This window comes from Thyridium curvatum, assembly GCF_004353045.1.
Source record: "Thyridium curvatum strain D216 chromosome Unknown NODE_1_length_1224711_cov_81.814160, whole genome shotgun sequence".
Lineage (NCBI taxonomy): Eukaryota > Fungi > Ascomycota > Sordariomycetes > Thyridiales > Thyridiaceae > Thyridium > Thyridium curvatum.
Genome location: NW_022156756.1, coordinates 319,621 through 337,779, shown reverse-complemented (window position 1 = coordinate 337,779; position 18,159 = coordinate 319,621). Strand labels below are relative to the sequence as shown.

Below are 18,159 nucleotides of genomic sequence, written 5' to 3'. Positions count from 1 at the left end.
GAATAGGGGGGTCGAGGGAGGGGCTGAGAGTGTAGTGAAGATGGTTGGGGGTGGTTGTGTTAGATCTGTTGTTCTTTTTGAGGGAGGGGGAACAGTGGTGATACATAAAAAGAAAGAGAAATGGAAAAACACTTTAGAGAGGAGAAGCGAAGCATTCTTTTGGTGTGTTTGAACAGGTCTCTCAAGGACCTAGTTGGGCTCTGCTATCGTCTTGCGGCTTCGAGTTCCTGCGAAGGGAGTAGGCGGGCGGGCGAGGTTGTGTCAGCTTCTTCGTGTCGTTGTGTTTTGGTCGTCTGGGTGCACACATACATACATAATGTACTTGGGCAACGCGCATACGTGCTTTTCTCGGAGGTTTCCTGCTTGGTTTTCTTCTCCCGTTCTCGCTGGACACTTGAGTGTGTCGATGACGGAAAAAAAAAAGCAAAAGATGATTTTGCATGATTTTTGCAACAGGTACATAACTTTATATGCTACACAATGCAATGCTACGTACGGAACATTACAAGGTATTCATGTGGTACCTATCCAAGAGAAACGACGAGGAGTGGCATGCAGCCAGCCTACAGTGCAAATATCGGTCGTATATATGCTGAATTGGCCTACCAGGACGGACTGCTCTCTTGAAAAGGGGCTTGGATTGGCATGCATGACAGAGCTTTCCTTCTGCTCCCCGTCTCGTCTCCTGGTATAGCAGGAAAGTGAGCCTGGGCAAGTCCAAACTCCCGCATACGGCTGGTCATTTCTCGAGCAGTCTCTCCGAAATGCGCCTCGAGGAACCATGGCCAAAAGTGACAGTGATGTACGGATAGGTCGCATATCCCGGGGAGCCTGGACCGCCGTCGCCGTCGCCGACCGCCGGCGGGTAAGAAGACCTGCAGGTACCGCAGGTAGGCCTTTAGAACCACAATTTCCATCAAACAAAGAGTCTTCCCCACCGTTCTCGCCCACCTGGACTTCTTGGGGCCTTGGCCGCCTGTTATCTGATCCGACGACTTGAGGTTCCCCCACAACCCAACGGCCCACCCGGCGTCCAAGCCCCTGGCCAGCCAACCGACCACCACATCAGAGCATCAACTTGCCGTCTTCCCGGAAGAATTTCTCGGGATGGAGGCGTCCCGGGGGTTCGAAAGGTGGGTCTGGTGACCCGAGCCCAAGTTCCACCAAGAAAAGCTCCTGATCAGATAAAAAAAGAAACTCGCGGATGCTTCCGTTCAAAAACAACACCCACAGGGAAGAGCTGGGTTAAGCCCCGTTGGGATCAGCGTTCAATTACGTAAATCAGGGTGTAGTCGGGGAAGGGACAGGGCCAGCGTGGGCCCGGGAAGGTCAACGTCCGGGTGGATGCCGATCGCGCCATCTCGATGTTGTTGTTGTTGTTGCTGGCCTGGTTTGTTTGGGGATCCATCCTTTATACGAGTAGATGGGCGCTTGCCTGTTCTCGCGATGCTGAAAAGACTCCACAGTGACCCCCGAGGGCGGGCGCATGTCACACCTCTCCTCTCAAGCCAGGGAATCGTCCATCTCTGAGAGGCCAGAGCGTGCATTTTGAAACCCCCTGTCCCCATCCTTGCACAGGTGCGCGTTGTCCCCTTTCCGGCGCTGTGGCGCCGATGGAGATGACATGCCCAGGACTCCCGGTCCTCACACCAGGCTTATCCTCCGGATCTCCGGGCCCCGGTACTCGGGCCCCGGCGTCCCGTCGCCCAGAAGCCCCGCGCAAGCCTCCCCCCGCATCAGGCCGGGGACGACCGCGGGCCCGACCACCAGGTATCGGCCAGTCCGGCTTGGGCGCAGGACCACGGGCATGGAGCAGCCGAGCAGGACCCAGATCTCGTCCCCCCGGCTGCGCGGGGCGGGCCTTGAAGGCGGACCAGGAGGCGCCCAGCCGCTTGTTCTCCGTCCCGATGAGCCAGCCGGTGCAGCCCGAGGATGAAGAACTTGAGGGTCCTGTTCTCGGGATGCTCGAGGTCGGGCCCCAGCGAGGACTCGACGTCCATGGGGTCCGAGTCTTCGAGGCCCTCGGAGGAGACCAGCCCGATCAGGTCGACGACGTGATCCCTAAACTCGTCCCGAGACAGGTCCTCGAGCTTGACATCGCCGAGGGCCCACGACTCGAGGAGTTCCAGGAAAGGCGCGCTTGCGAATGGATCGCTTTCAACACCGAGCTCCGCAGATATGGCTTCGAGTTGCGTGATCAGTTCCGAAATGGTCATAGAGAAATTCGGGTCGGCAGCCCTGCATGAAACTCTGTTGCATCTGATACCTCGTAGAGCCATCAGCCTGCCATCAAACTCTACGATGTCCGAGCTCACAGGAACAGCTGTCGACTTGGACGCGAAGTCGGTCGTCAGTAGAAGGGCTTCGTGCATTGGAAGCCAAGTCGGCAAGGACCGGTCTGTGCTTCCCGACAGGTAGTAGCAGAGGAAGTCGACAGATTGGTATTTGCGTACGTAGTGTTTCACGACCAAAGAATAAGTCTGGAAGCGAGTGAGGGTGTAATCCGGCGCAAAGTCCCCCTCGTGGTAGCCCAGAGCAAGGCCGACAAACCCGTACACCCAATCCCTAGGGTCGCTTGTCTTGAGGCCCATTGATCTCAAGAACAATCGAAGTAACGTCGGCACGGCGCTGCGGACTTTGTATTGTTTTCTCATCACCCAGAAACCAACACTCATAGTGTAGAAGAGAAGCTTTCGAGCCTCGCGTACTGAATATACGTCCTCGTTGTGCCGTAAAAGGTGCTGTGAGGTCAGCCATTCAAAACGGATAAGCACGTCCGGATGTAAACTGCCTCGTGGGAAATGAAACCGTAAACTGCGTGCGAGATACAGCTCCTGCTGAGTCTAGACTCTTTCCCAGTATGTGTGAGCGAATATCTTGTGCATTGGGGCCCAGAACTCCGGCTCATGATCTGTCAGTTCCTTGGTCTGGCCAAGGTCCGAGGAACGAGAGCTTTCATCATCGAATTGAAAGCAGTTCCGTGACGCCTTCAGCTGCTGGGCAGCATGGAAGGCCGGGGATGTGAGATCGACATCGACATCCATCCAGATCCGTACGCAGCGGGCCCTGGAGTAGACGTCCTTCATCATCCCGACCTGATGACCCCGTTCTTGATCATCGCCCTGGTTGATGCAGATGGCATCGATCCAGAGCACCCTAGGCTCGTCCTTCAGCCGCAAACAGGGGAGGGCCACCTGTAGGCTTTCCGTGATCAGGATGGTCTGACCGTCGTTGATGATGAGCGGGAAGCGGAGCTGGGGATCGCCCCAGACATAGCTGACTGCATCATACTGCGGGTTCGCGTCCAGCGACACGGTCGTCAGGCGCCCGCGCAAGGCATCGTCTTTCTCGCCGGGGAGGAGCTCGAACAGGCGAATCTCGCGCTGGTCCTCGTCAAGAGTCCCGTAGCAGCTGGTGTTTTGCCGCTGTGTGGACAGTGTACCGATGCATTCTGCACAGGGATCAATCTCGGCCTTGAGTCAGTCGTGGAGGGCGACTGGCTGTGGCGGTGAGCGCTGAGGTCTGCGCCTTTTGACGGGACATGGCGCGAATACCAGTGAAAAGACGAGATGGGTGTTGGACAAGTGTATTGAACTACGATTTGAAACCCACTGCTTTTGAGCAAACAATCGAAGAACCAACGAATTGAAGAACGGCGCTGCGAATCAATTGCAAGAAATCAAGATGCGAAGCTGGCTAAGCGCCGCCCTCGAGGCAGCCAGCTGCCTACCATGTGAAGGTTGCGATGGATTCATGCTGAGGCTGCAATGTCCCAATTTGGGGGCTTTGCTACCTCCATGTTCCAAATGCGGCACAGGCCCTCCAGCGCGTCTCCTGTCATTGGGCAAGGCACACCATTCCTGAAACAGACAACTGCTGGACTACCAAGTATGGACGAGACCTCTCCATAGATGCTTGCAGCATGTCACCGACTGACGGTGTTAGACGTTGTCCTAGGATGTTCATGGGATATTTCTTGGATTTGGACCTCAAAAAGAGCTAGGGTATCTATGTAATAAGAAGAGAAAAAGTAGGAATTAATGTCGTGCAGGGTGAAACTCAACCCCTCACGTTCTCTCCCGACAGCAAGACCGGGGAGTCTGTCCCGGGTTCGGCGCTGAGGAATGACCAAAAGAAAAAGCGAAACTCCAATTCCCATGCAAAGACTCCCAAGGGGGAAAAGATATAATCCCAGTTGTGAGGTTGATGTCGTCATCTGCTCGCCGTGGCACGGAATGTCCCAACGTCCCCTTTTCTCCCCGAGGACAAGCACCAAGGAGGAGCCCCGCCCAACTTGGCGGTGCAGAAGGTGGGCATCTCCCCGCAGGACACGCGGATGGGCAGCCGACGACCTGACGACGGGCGGAGACCCGACTCCCGAGTCGTTCGATGGGAAGTGGGCGTAGACCGGCGGAGGGTAAATCAGAGAGCAGAGTGGAGTCCCCACTCGCACCACCACCCAACTTTATCGAGAAGGATGGATTGGCGGTCTGGTGGGCCAATGGCGTGTAAGACCGTGGGACCAGTGGTGCCATTCCGCCAAAGAAATGTACAAATTGCACATTCTAGTCACAAGGGCCCCTCCGAGGGGAGGAGAGGAAGGTGTTGTAGCCTCTTTCTCTCGCTCGCTCGCAACGCGTTGAGTGCTTGTTGACGGTGGTTTTCGTGTTTCGTGTCGAGATTCGTAGTTTCGTTGCCAGTATCCTAGCATGCTTGCTTTCCATAAAGAAGATCGACGGTAATGTAGCAATGGCAGGCCGGGGACAGCGCATATGCATGGCTAGTTCCCGGCCGCCGCTGTGCGACTTGCAGCCTCCCGTGTCCGTCTTCAACGTCATGTCGTGTTTTTCGCTGCTGTTACACCCCAGAAAGTTCCTCCCGCAGGATTCCTCGAGCCACTCCGCCTCTTTAGTGGCCGTTGAAGCGCCAACTTGAGTTGGAGTTTGGGCGCGGCATCGGGGCGGAGGTGTCGCTGCGGTCGCTGTCCATGGAGCGCTTCTCGGGTGAGGGCGATCGGCGCTGCTGAGGTGGGAAATAGCTGCCGGGAAGCTGAACTTGGGGCGAGGTGAGCTCGGGCGAGGTCTGGCGAGTCTGACGCCAAGAAGAGTAGATTTGTTTGCACAGATGTGCCGACATCGTGTACGTGGGAGACATGGTGAGGCGGGTGGCAGTTGTGACTGGGTGGTATAAGACGGGTCAGGGTCCCGGAAGAGGTAGACTGGTATGGGTTCAAGGCGTCAAGGGCGTTGAATGCTTTCGTTGTTTGTGAGCTGGTGCAGGGTAAAGTAGAACAGACAGTGGTCACGGCTTTTGGAGACAAGCTGACAGAGATCCAAGTGGAAGAAATCGTGAATGGGAGGGGAAAACAAAGGAAGAGAGTGTATGGAAACCGGGGAGCACCGCCGTTTTATTTGATTGCCAAAGAAAGTACAAAGTAACATACAGTAGGTAATGCACGTATTGTGTCTGAAGGGACGAACTAAGGGAGGAAGGAGCAAGTGACAAGGCAGCGACAGAAAGGGCAAGAGGCAGTGTGGGAACCGGGTACCTGAATTTCGTACCAAGTACGGAGTATGGTAGGTACCACACTGCTTAGTTACTGGATTCAACTCGAGAGTCACAGCCCACAGCCCAGCCAGCGAGCGAGCAGGCACAACTGGCGGGAGGAGTTGGACGGGAACAAAGATCCACCTGGCACATCCATGGATGAAAAACCGACCCATGAGCACCTAAAAACAGGCCACATCGAGCCACCACCAGCCATTCAGCACTCATATCTGCACTACCAGGCCCACCCACACCCGCCCAACTCTGTCCTCTATCTCTTCTCCCCCCCCATCAAAATCTCGTCCCAACTGCGGACCGGTTCGAGAACAGGCTCGAATTTGATCCTGTCGGCCCCTCCTGTCCTGCCTTGTCAAATATGGGCTTGGAGGGCATGCTGGCCAATGAGGGCAGACACATTGTCAGCACACCGTTCGACAACGCACCGCCACAGGGTGCAAATGGCCTGATGCGTATGCACGTCGATGTACTGGGAGTGTAGGGTCTTTGCTGGGCATCTTCAGTGCCTGTTGGTGGTGATCGTCCACTGTAGCTAACTGAGATCCGGTCTGGCTCCAGGGCTCTTGGGTGGGTCTCAAGTGTCCGCTCAACTGCTTACACTTGGTGACTTGCGCGACCTGAGAGGCTCGACGGATTATGAAATTCCGAGCCCAGCTGCTGCACAATCCCACGGATACCTGTCGTTAATCTGGGATATTACGTAGCCTGTGGCTTGGGAGCTCCTCTCTCTCTCTCACTCCTATGGGCAAGTATCAGCCACGCTCTGAAACAACTACAAGTAGAGATGGCTCACGAGGAGCCCCGCGGGCATGGGGCCTCAGCGGCGGATGGATCGCCTGGATCGGCACACCGCTGGGGATGAACCAGTTGTCCCAAACCCGCTGGATCACCGTCCGTAGCCGACGCCCACTCGCATTTCAAGGGCTGGTCAAAACAATGCCGGGGCTCCTCTTCATAATGCAAAAGGGTGCTTGTCTCGGAGAGGACTACCCCAACCCAGACTTCTCAGACATGACGGCCGCATTGACACATGCATGCATCGACGGATTTCCCCCGCATCTGGCAGGGAAATACTCTTTGCCGGGAGCACGACCAAAGAGTCTAAACTGTGCCGGCCCCGCCCTCGTCCGGGGAGTTCAACCCCAGCTGGAGTTGATGGCCGACCTCGCCGCACCCGCTCCTCTCCCGAATCAAACCAATGGCTGGCACCTGGACGCCAAGCCCGGGGAAAGAAGTGAGCATGTAGAGGAATCCTAGTCGGATTGCCCGCCCTTTGTGATGTTTGAGAGTGATCTCGCCAAGGCCGGCGCCGGAGGATAGGTTTCTACAAGTAGCCACCTGGACGCGGGAGATGACTTCATCGTGCCTCAAGGTGAAGCACCGAGAACAGGGGGGAGTGGCAGGGGATGCCCTCGCCTCGCGGGGAGATGCTGTCATCTTATCAGATCTTCCTACGCCGATCTACAAGTCCCTACGGGCAATGAGCCCACCCACTTTCCAGACGATGGTACCTTGGAGTGGTCAGGGAGTTACTTAGCCTTCTATGAATTGTAACTACATCATCAACCTGACGCGAGGATACTAGGTAGCATACTTTTACGACATCATGAACTACCTTGCTTCACAATCCGGTATCAAAGAGTCATAGCTTCTTTGGCCATTGTCATCAATCATCAGCATGTTGACATGGCATCTAGCTATCAAAGTATATCGTATCAAAGCCATGTATCCAAGCACCATTCATAATGAAGAAGAAAAGTAGTAAATATAGATTATCAAACATCTCCCATACCAAAGAATATAGTAAAATTGGGGGTGAAAGAGCATGTATATCTAATAGGGTTTCCCATAACCCATTAAAAATATTGTTGTAAGAAAAAGAAGAAAGTCAAACCCGTCTAATGAACCCTCTGCACCATGTTGTCTATATGCCTCCCCACCGCACATACCTCATGAGTAAATGACTGGTAGCCTTGCAAAATCACGACTACAGCAGGAAAACAGCAACAGCACCGAGCACGACCATCAGGCCGGCGCTGGCGCCACCCGAGGACCGGACGCCGGCGCCGCGGACGACGCCGCAGTCAGGACCCTTGCAGCCAGGAGCGGCGGTGGAAGAGGAAGAGCCCGTGGTGCCGTTGCCGCCGGAGCCGTTGCTGTTGTTGAAAGTGCCGCCGCAGTTGGCGCCAGTGCAGCCCGACGCCGACGAGCCCGACGCCGACGAGCCAGACGCCGACGAGCCGGCGGTGCTGCTGGCCTTGGCCGCGCCAGACGTGGCAGAGCCGCCGCCTGGCGCGCAGTTGGCGCCGCTGCAGCCGCCCTGCTGCTGCTGCTGCTGCTGCTGCTGCTGCTGGGACGGGGACGAGGGGCTGACATTCTGCGCGGTGGAGGCCGCGACGACCTTGGTCTGGATGGTGGAAGCACCGCCGCCGACGCCGTTGTTGTTGTTGCCGGGGTTGCTGCCGATGGGGCAGACCGTCGTCGTCGTGTACACGGCCGAGGTGACTTTACCGACAGGGCAGTCGGTCACCGTGGGCTTGCACGAAGTGATCGTGTAGGTCTTGGTCACGAGGACGGTCGAGGTGGTGTAGCCGCTGGGCAGAGGCGTGCTGGCCGGCTTGATCGGGCACACCGTCGTGGTCGCGTACACCGTCGAGGTGACCTTGCCGACGGGGCAGTTGGTCACGGTCGCGCTGCACGACGTGATAGTGTAGGTCTTGGTCACGAGGATGGTCGAGGTGGTGAAGCCGCTGGGCAGAGGAGTGCTGGCGGCCATCGAGGTGGGAGTCGCCACGGCGGTGACCGGGCAGACGGTCGTCGAGATGGCGATGACCTTGGTGACGACCTGGCCAACGGGGCAGTTGGTGACGGTCGACGGGCAGGCCGTCACCGTGTAGACGGACGTCGTGAAGATGGTGCTCGTGGTCATGGCTCCCGTCGACGTCGGGTTGCCGGCGCCCGTCTGCGAAGCGCTGCCGCCGGTGGTGACACCCGAGGCAGGTTCGTTGCCGTTGCTCGCTCCAGCAGTGCTGCTGGATGAAGAGCCCACATTCGTGGCCACGGCAGCGATCGAGCTGACGGATGAAGAATCAACACTGGTGGCCACGGCAGCGATCGAGCTGCTGCTACCAGATCCGCTGCCGGAGCCGGAGCCAGAGCCAGAGCCGGTGCTCAAAGGAACGCCGGTTGAGGACGCCTGGCCATTGGTACCGTTCGAGGTTCCCGTGGGCAGAACGGTCGCGGAACCGCCGGTTCCAGTGATAATGGGGTGTACAATTGTGGCAATGGGAATGATCTCGGTGGTCAGTTGGCCCAGGCTCTTGTAGCAGTCACTGATGGTTGTCGGGCAGTAGCTGATGGTGAAGATCGAAGTGGTATACAGGATCTCCGTGGTGAGGTTCGGGTCACCAGTCACAGTCGAGGAGGAGACAGTACCGCTGGTGACGGTCGTGTTGGCAAAGGGAGGCAGAACGGTGGAGCTCGAGGACGCCACTGATGTGGTGCTCGCGCCCGTGGGAGTCGTCTGCGTCGAGGTCGGCAGATCCGTCGACGTGGCATTGATGACCTGAGTCTGAGTCTGAATCTGAGTAGAGGAGACGATGGTCGTGGTGTTGGTGAACAGCGGAGCGGTAGAGGTCTGGTTACCAGAGGGGTTACCGGAGGGGCTTCCGGTGGGACCAGACACGCCCGTGCTGAGAGCAGCCGAAGTAGTGACAGCATCTGACGTGGTCGAGTTTCCGAATGGAGCCGTCGATGTTGGGCTAGCCACGATAGTCGTAGACAAATCAGTAGCAGTTGAGTTGCTAGGCAGCGTGCTGATGGGGTCCACAGTCGTCGTGTTGGAGAAGGGTGGAAGGCTGGTGGTTGAGTTTCCAGATGGGCTACCAGTAGGACCAGACACACCAGTCGTCAACGGAGCACTGGTGGTTGAGATTGGATCCGATGACGTTGTCGAATTCCCGAATGGAGGGAGGCTGGTGGTCGAGTTGGCCGCAGGTAGGCTGGTAGGATCAGACACACCAGTCGTCAGCGGGGCGCTGGTAGTCGAAGCCGGATCCGCTGACGTCGTCGAGTTGACAAAGGGAGGGAGGCTGGTGGTTGAGTTGTTCACAGGGACGCTGGTAGGGTCAGATGTTCCAGTCGTCAGAGGCATGCTAGTCGTGGTGATCGGATCCGTGGATGTTGTTGAGTTGCCGAAGGGAGCAGTTGTCGAGTTCGTGGGCAGAACCGTGGCCGTGGGATCCGTCGTGTTGGCCGGGATGGACGAACTAGTAGTAATCACAGACGACGTAGACGACGTAGACGACGAAGTAGTCGCCGTCGTGGTGGTGCTGCTCTGGGTCGTGTTGGTGACAGGAGTGTCCTGGAGCTTGAACACCTTGATGCCACCGATCTTGAAGAAAGCCTGGTCGAAGGCCTCGGGGTTCTTGGCAACGTAGGCGGCACAGGTAGTCTCCTTGGTCGCAGCCTCGCACCCACCGTAGTGCCAGATATCCTTGTTGCCAGCTGTGACACCGCAGAAGTCGATGTTGAGGACAAGCTTCTGCTGCGAGATGACACCGTCAAGGTTGCAAGTGGACTGGGAGATGTAGAAGGCGGGTGTGCCCCATGAACGGGGGTTTGGAGAATCAGTGAAGGCATCCGCAGGGGCGGAACCACGCGGCCAGCTCCAAACGCTGATATTCTGGCTGCTCCACTCCATAGCATCTGATCCATGTCGGGTTAGTTGAATGATCCTAATGTGGTCTGGAAGGAAGGCACTTACAAACACTGCCACTATCGTAGAACTGGGGCGCCAGGGGCTCGTTGGCGCTGCAGCCAGAGCCCGCATACTGCACTGGAGGGTTGCTGACATAGTTGTCACAGTTGGGACCACCAAGGACACCAGTCTGTCCCGTACCGGTGAGCGTGCAAGAGCCAACCTTGGACGAGTTGTCGGCGTGAAGTGTGATCGAGTTGGCACCAGCCAGGTTCCAGTTCTCGTAGATGTCAAACTCGCCGACAGTCGGCCACGGGTCACCATACATCCAGCTAGAGTTCTGTGTCAATAACAGGTCCGAAGTAGAGTGAGCTGACCAGGACCTACAATGCAGGCCACAGACCGCAGGTAGGCTTGGGCAGATGCGTAAAGTCGGCGATGAAAAGGCCGTGTGTGTAGCGGTCGATACTCTCGATCCGGACACTATCACGGCCCTTGCCGTTCGGATCGGTGTTGTTCAGCACATCCTTGTGGTTGACACCCATGAAAACTTCGGAGCCCTGGGTGGCAATCAGGCCGAGGTCGCTGGCGTCTTGCCGGCTGCGGTAGTTGATGTAACCGCTAGAGAGGTCGACGTCGTTGTAGTTTCCGGTGCCATACTTGGACTCAACGAAATTGAACTTGTCGAAGAAGTTGCTGGCATTGTACGAATCAAACAGCTGGTAGGATTCGATGGCAGCCACACTTGTGGAGCACGCCAGGACAGCGGCACCCAACTTGAGGAGAGAGGGAGCCATTGTGACTGGAGTGTGTATATGCCGTGAAGGAATGACAGGAAGTGGAAAAGATGGAAGGAATGACTTGACGTGCGATACGTCAGAGGACGAGCAAAAGGGATGCTCAGGGCTTGCTGGAAGCGCAGCAAAAGGTGACTTGTCGAGGGCAGAGGCGCGGTAGGAGAGAAAAGAGAGATCACCAACCTCGAGTCTTCCCGGGTGGCAGCCATGTCCCTTTTACATCGCCCATAGATGGATGGCCAACCTACTTGGCGATGCGGTAGCCGAGAACACAACCCCTGGCACAAGAAAAGAAAGCACCGGAAGCTTGACGCGAGCCGGAGTGGCTGGCTGTGGCGGCTCTGCTATTGATGTGCCCTACCTCGACTCGTTCACTTGATCGAGATGGAGTTAGTGTAGGGCTTGCCGGCCTCAGCCCAGGAGCACAGCACAGCCCATATCAATAGATGCGCGAGTTCTGCAGGGAAGAGCCGAGTGGCTAGACCCGCAGCGTAGATTACACGCGGTTGTGGATGGGATGGCGCGAGGATGCGAGCGTGGGAGCGTGGGTTCTCTGCAGAGTATGGCGGGTGGTAATTAGGCAAGAACAGGCAAAGAAGCACCTTCGCCCATCTCCTTTTCGATACCCGGACCCCCTTTCGAGCATGGAGCTTCATCGTCACAACGCGGGCCGGGTCTGAACAGGGATAGGGCGATATCGATGTTGGATAAGTCCAGGGCCGGACCGCATGGGCGGCAGGGATGGCACCGACCATTTCCAGGCTGACGGTGCGATGAGGTCCACTTCCATCTTGCCATCCTGGTCTCTCGCCAATGGCAAAGGGGCCCCTGAGCCAACAAGGGCGCTGGAGCTGAGGCACCGGACTGGATCTAGTGATTTTTAGTGCCGGTTCCAGGCCGCATTCTCTCTTATTTTGACAGCCGGATCGATACCTTGGTGCCTGGCTTTTGCCCTACTGCAGGAACCACAGCACGACGACACATTGGGCGGATGGGATTGGATTGGCGCTGCTGAACAGTCGAAGAGGTTGACGCCGCGTCTCTAGCCTGTGCGTTTTTGCAGCGGATTCTCGCGCTGGGGGGCTTGGTGCAATTTCCCATCCTGTGCTGAAGGGATCGAATGGGGATGGATTATTGGCACAGGATGGTGTTTTGCTTTGCTTCGCCATCCTCTTGTCCTGTGGCGTCCGCAAAGGAGGCCATGGTGTTTGCTTTTTGGTGTTAGCAGTAAACAAGTGCATCGATGAGGCTGAGGGACAGCGAGTCGAGACCATCTCGGCGCACCAGACGGTTCTTCCCAATCTCTTGGGCTAGCCAGGGTCACGCAGAGTCGCCGAGGGAAGGGCGGGTGGCCTCTAGTTGGCGATGTGTTAGACAGTTCTTCATCCCTGAGCGGTGTTCGACCTCACCACTGTAACGACCGGCTGCTGAATCAACCTCCTTGCATTCTCTAAAACCAGTCAAGGGATCATGGAAGTTGGTTGCAGACTCCAGTCAGTGGCACACCGCTGCCGAGCCCAGATGCTATGGGGGCACAATTGCACTGAAGGAAACAATCCACTTGGCTCGCGGCAGAGGCGATAGCGCGGTCCGACCTAACCCCTTCGCCGGGTCCAAAGCTGGCGTTTCGGGCCTAACCGTCGTCAGTGATTGCGCGTTCAATAGTGTCGCAGGGCCGTTCTTCCCGGACCCATTTCATTTTATCACGCCCTCCGGTCGTTCAAGGCCCAATCATTGCGTGTTGTTCTGTGTCCCGGAAAGCATGCTAGAACGGTGGAAAAGGTGGAAGGCCACAGTATGTGAGCACAAGCGATGTTCTTGTTGATTAGTACCGGTCTCTTCTCCGGAAGAGTTGCAAAGGGACCGCAAATGCGGCGCGTTGATTGAGAAGCGGCTCAAAGTGACAGGCTTCTCCGATAGAGAAAGCTTTGATGTGTGCACATGTGGCGTGTAGATCAAGCTTCAGGCCGTTCTATTGAAGAAAACGGTGCATCACTATCGAAACCATGAAGCAGCAGAGGTTGGTGCAGCATGGTGAGATGATTATCTTATCACCCGAAAAAACTAATATCGAGGCAGCCACATCACCCGCTCCCGAGGAAGAGATATTGGGCGAAAGGGCAAGTGCGGCACCTGTTGCCTCTGATTCGTCTACGAAATGATTGATGATGGGCCAGTGTCTCGGAATGCCCTACGGCTTATTCAGAAATCGAACCTTCGCTGTCTTGTGTGAAAAGCTTATCTTGGGGTAATTGAACACGGACTCGTCAAGGAGAACGGCCCCCAGGGGCCTGTCTTGATGTATCTGAGTGCCAGTGATGCTAATTCGGCTCGACTTTGCAACTCTGTTTGTTTCTTTCCAGCACGGTGTTCCGTATCTTCCACTGCACCTCATCCCGCCATGGTAGACATTGGATCATCTGATGCTCTGGGCAGCTCTTCAACCGTGGCTCCCATGTTTACACTACTGATCCTGGATGCTCAATGAGCACAGATAGGACTTCCCCGCGACCAAGTCCTGCCGAGGCAAGTAGTGTGCAGCGTGCCTGCCGAGTTGGTCAATTCCGTATTTGGAGTCACGCAACTGTTGCTCTCAACTTTGGGTATCAAGTGATTTGGACAAGCATGTACAATTTGACAGTCTACCACCGATACTCCCTATTGATACTCAAGTGACACCTCTGAATTCCATCCTTCAATTTCCTACAATTCCACCCGTATATCCACCTGCTACAAGAAGCTTCGTTCAACGAGCCGGGAACTTGATTCATCTATAAGGATCAACACAGCGCGTTGTCCAATCTGCAGAGCGCGATGCCGCAGCGCTCGGAGTTTCAACGCGTCCCAGGTCTCAGACACCGCTTCCTGAAGGCCAGACAGGCCAGCACCACCACTATCCCAGCTACCCCGATTCCTCCACTGCTATCACCGCCTCGAACTCTGTCGGGAGGAAGACCTAATCATGGAGATCTCCCTTCCAAAGAGCCCGTTAAGGAGGGACCTATGGGAACATCCTCCAAGTCGGATCTTGTACCTGCTTCTGTTGGCATGACGACACGCACAAATACTGTTAGCAACGAAAACGAAGATGGAGGCGCAAGCAACCAAGCTGATCCAAAGACTTCTTCATCTTCTCGCTCCAGAAGTTTGACTCGTGTTGATACCGCTCGTTCGGTCAGTGGGGAGACCGGAGCGGCGCTCGTCACTGGCAAAGATGATCTGTCTGAAGAGGTCCAACAGTTCTTACGTGATGTGGAATTCGTCGCCCGACGTGCTCGAATATCTCTGGACTCAACACCTGAATCCCCGTTCTATTCTGAAACCTCGGACCCTCAGATAGACAACTAGCAGTCGACGTCACAGGAGTCGGCCGAAACAAGCGGCAGTCAGGAGGTCAGATCACATGCGAACACAGACTCTAGATCTAGACCGCAATCTTCGCAAACACGACCAAGGTTTCAATATGACGACTCTCAACTACAGTTACTCGAGCCCATTCCAATCGACACTGGGGCTTATCCATTCGGTTTCGTGCCTGTCGATGCTCCAAGTCCACGAGAACCCCGCCGCCGTAGTCAAAGTCGACAAGAGAGCGAATCGCAATCAACTATCAGAGCAGAAGATTCTTCTGGCCGGGGTTCACCATACCATGTGCCTACCAAACCTTGTACTCCAACTAGCGAAGTCACCGCTGTTGTATTACGACCGAGCGGCAACTCGCAAACAGTGATGACGCCAACGAATGAGGAAGAAAGCGCTACAGGTGACCGTAGACTCGACTATCGGGCCGTTGCGAAACACACAGTGTCGCCTTTAGGATCAGCAAACAGTTCGATCCACGATGGGTGCTGCGGGAGTCAGTCACTCTGGCAGAGATTGTGCGAGCGAGGGCATCTGAGGAACAGATTGGAAGCACTTCAAAAGGGCAAGTCTCGACAACAACAAATACTCACCAGGAGGCCACATTGCAATAGAATCAGGAAGAAGCAAAGCAAGGTAGTTGCAATTGAAAACCCCCGTTATCCTACACGAGAGACCAGTACGCCTCCCTATCGAGATCCAACCACTGCCACCCGGCATTCAACATCTACAGTACTGCTGTTTGAACAAGATTTCCAGATCGCTCTCGAGCGCCTAGAGGGGCTCATGCATCAAGCGCTGATTCTAGCCGATACTATCCAGGCTCACGAAGGGCAAGACAATGCCGACAAGCATACGTCAGTCCCGAGTGGCGCTGAAGGCAGCTCTTTGAAGCCTACTGCCGAACTGATCAACTCCGAGGACAGGCGTGATACAGCCCAGCCGCAAGCTCCCAATACGGCAGCATCTACCCATGAGCGGAAGCCTACTAGGAGGCCGAGGGACATGGATGGTGCCCTGCCAGATTCGGGCGATCTAGCATCCGAGAGCGACAGTCGCAGCGGGTTTCACTCTGCTATCTCACTCTAGGAGGACCAGTACAGCTATCCTGACCCGGAATCGGGAAAAGTGCAAGACTTGGAGGGCGGTGATCCAATCGATATGAAGGGGAGATCTCACGTCAGTCTAAAAGAAACCCAGGGAGTCAACGTTGCGCATCTCTACAATGACCGAGGAGTGGCTCGAGATTGGTCACCACAACGGAAACGATGTGTTGCGACTGTGGCCTGCATCAGCACGGCCATGATCGGGGTGCTCATTGGTATCTATGCTGGGCTTGTGCCAGCTCTTCAATATTACATCGGAGACGACAAGCATTACACAATCCTCGGCAACGTCTTCTTCTACCTCGGGCTGGCAGTCACCACATTGTTATTTTGGCCCCTGCCCTTGCTCCACGGCCGCAAGCCTTACATCCTTACCAGCCTGATCCTCGCAATGCCGCTGCTCTACCCACAGGCCATCTCTGTGGCCGAAATACGATCCCCTTTCGTGCACACCTGGAGATGGTGTCTCTTGGGGTCCAGGGCTTTCATGGGCTTGGTGCTTGGCTTCGCGAGCATGAACTTTCACTCCATCTTGACCGATCTCTTTGGCGCTTCTCTGATGAGTTCATATCCCCACCAGGAGTTGGCGGACAAGTATGATGTGAGACGGCACGGCGGCGGAATGGGCGTGTGGCTAGGTATCTGGACTTGGTGCTTCATGGGCTCTCTCGCTGTTGGGTTCTTCATCGGAGCAGCCATCATCAACACACAGCACCCCTCCTGGGGCTTCTACGTCAGCATTATCATTCTCGCATTTGTCATGGTGCTCAATGTCGTTTGTCCAGAGACAAGGCCATCGGCGTACAGAAGATCAGTGATGGAGGTAAGAGACGGGGACGAGATCTCGACACGTATTGCCCGCGGGGAGGTCATGATGCATCGCGTCAAGACTGGACCGAGGTGGTGGGGAGAGGAGGTCTACCACGGTCTGAGACTCTCGGTGGAGATGATCTCTCAGCCTGGATTTGCGGCCGTGGCTCTCTATTTTGGCTGGACGTATTGCCAATTCGTTCTGATCATCATCTTACTTGGGTCGTTGACCTCGCGGTACTACTCACTACGCTCTTCCCTCGTCGGACTCTGTGTTGCAGGGGTGGCGGTGGGTGCGCTCGTTGGCGTGCCGTTTCAAAAGGCAAACATCTTCTCCAGAGCTCGATATCGACAGAAAGATTTGGCTCACCAATCACGCGCGAGGAGAGTGGCCTGGACATCGCACCTTCTTCGCCGTACAGTCTTTACGGCCTTGCTGCCGTTGATGAGCATGGCCTACTCTCTGGCGTCCCGAGGCACTTCTACCCCTATTGTCATCCCTGTGGCTCTGGCCGCCGTCATCGGTTTCCTCTCCTGTCTCGCCGTGGCGGAATGCAACGGACTCATCATGGAGACGTTTGACTGTTCCGACCTGCAGCCTGCAACGAGCCGGCGCAGGCGTACTGGTTCGCCCAAGCGCTTGAGGAGGAACTTCTCTTCTTTTCCTCGTGTCACGGCCGGCTTCGCCATCAGCCACGCAATTGCGTTCATACTCGCCGCTGGGACGACTGGTGTTGGCGGCCTTGTCCGACGCAGGCTCGGTCAGCAAGCTGCCACGGGCGTAGGCTCGGGCATCTTGGTCGCACTGACGGCTCTGTTCTCTGCCGTCCTCGTCCGGTTCAAGACGGTGCAGGTTGTCCCCGAGACGGAGACGTCCAAGATGGAGAAGTGGGACGAGGTCCGCCGGCACAGCCTGCGCCGACGTTCGGCCGCCCGCTCGGAGGGCGGTGGACGCACAGCTGGGGATGACTTGCAGGGGGCGCTGCAGGATGCAGAACCTTGGCGGCCGCCGCTGGTCCTCGGCAGCCCAACACACCCGACGCGGCGGATGAACCTGCTGGAGCTCGGGTCGATGACTCGGTGGAGCGAGATCCGGCGCAAGAACAGGGTGATCGATGAATGGAGCAACTAAAACTACGAGGGAAGTTCCGGCTCGTTGTCGAGGAACAAGTTTGCTGGGGGATGCGCTGGAGCCTTGTCAGATGTCAGACGTAGAGGTGAGCACGCAGAGTGGGTTTTGCTCAAGACTCAGGGGGGGGTCGATCATCTGCAGGTCTCACCCAGCCTGCATTATCCTAAAAGCACATGCAGCTCTAGTAAAAGAATTGCTAATTCTGAGTTATGCGGTCTTCGAGATGGCCCGGCTATGCGACCATTTCCCCTACCGTGGTATGCCCTATCCACCGGAGCCTGTCCCGTCTCGCCAAGTGCTCTTGCAGACTTGTCAAAGATAAGAAGAAGGTGTTACTCGGCAGGATGACAACGTGCAGTCAGTACTCAAGATAAAGTTGATGGCATCAGCGCACTGTCCACTGCATATCCGTAAATGACAACCCGGCCAGTTGCGTAATCTGGTCCCTCTACTCGGCAGTCGGCAACAGGATCAGATGTCTGGTTGTCTGTCCCCCTTTAGGTTGGATCTGCTGGGCGACTAGGATTAGTTAGTTGGCATGTGCAAGTGCCAGCAGCAGGTCTGAGTCTGTGTCGCTCAGATTTAGGCTTCATGACAAGGAAAAGCCGGCAGGCTTTTAGCGGGTCTGGCAACTCTGAAGCCCGCCAATTGAGCACTCGCAGTTGGGCCCTTGTAGTGGCCCCGCCCCCG

General features: G+C 56.2%; 4 protein-coding genes across 4 annotated transcripts; 2 read left to right on the top strand and 2 right to left on the bottom strand.

Annotated features, from left to right (window-relative positions):
* Positions 1-1,736: 1,736 nt before the first annotated feature.
* E0L32_000090 (uncharacterized protein) lies at positions 1,737-3,733 on the bottom strand (the record flags this gene model as incomplete). Its single annotated transcript, XM_031143890.1, has 3 exons — positions 1,737-2,741; positions 2,850-3,425; positions 3,731-3,733. The coding sequence occupies 3 exons, from the start codon at positions 3,731-3,733 to the stop codon at positions 1,737-1,739; spliced, it is 1,584 nt and encodes a 527-aa protein (XP_030997467.1).
* A 3,819-nt stretch (positions 3,734-7,552) lies between these two features.
* On the bottom strand, positions 7,553-11,061 carry E0L32_000089 (uncharacterized protein; the record flags this gene model as incomplete). The annotated part of the gene is made up of 3 exons (XM_031143779.1): positions 7,553-10,272; positions 10,331-10,596; positions 10,652-11,061. 3 exons carry the CDS (start codon positions 11,059-11,061, stop codon positions 7,553-7,555), a joined length of 3,396 nt encoding a protein of 1,131 aa, XP_030997466.1.
* A 2,814-nt stretch (positions 11,062-13,875) lies between these two features.
* On the top strand, positions 13,876-15,510 carry E0L32_000088 (uncharacterized protein; the record flags this gene model as incomplete). The annotated part of the gene is made up of 2 exons (XM_031143669.1): positions 13,876-14,300; positions 14,490-15,510. 2 exons carry the CDS (start codon positions 13,876-13,878, stop codon positions 15,508-15,510), a joined length of 1,446 nt encoding a protein of 481 aa, XP_030997465.1.
* Positions 15,511-15,582: 72 nt separating this feature from the next.
* On the top strand, positions 15,583-17,469 carry E0L32_000087 (uncharacterized protein; the record flags this gene model as incomplete). Its single annotated transcript, XM_031143558.1, has 1 exon — positions 15,583-17,469. One exon carries the CDS (start codon positions 15,583-15,585, stop codon positions 17,467-17,469), a length of 1,887 nt encoding a protein of 628 aa, XP_030997464.1.
* Positions 17,470-18,159: the final 690 nt, after the last annotated feature.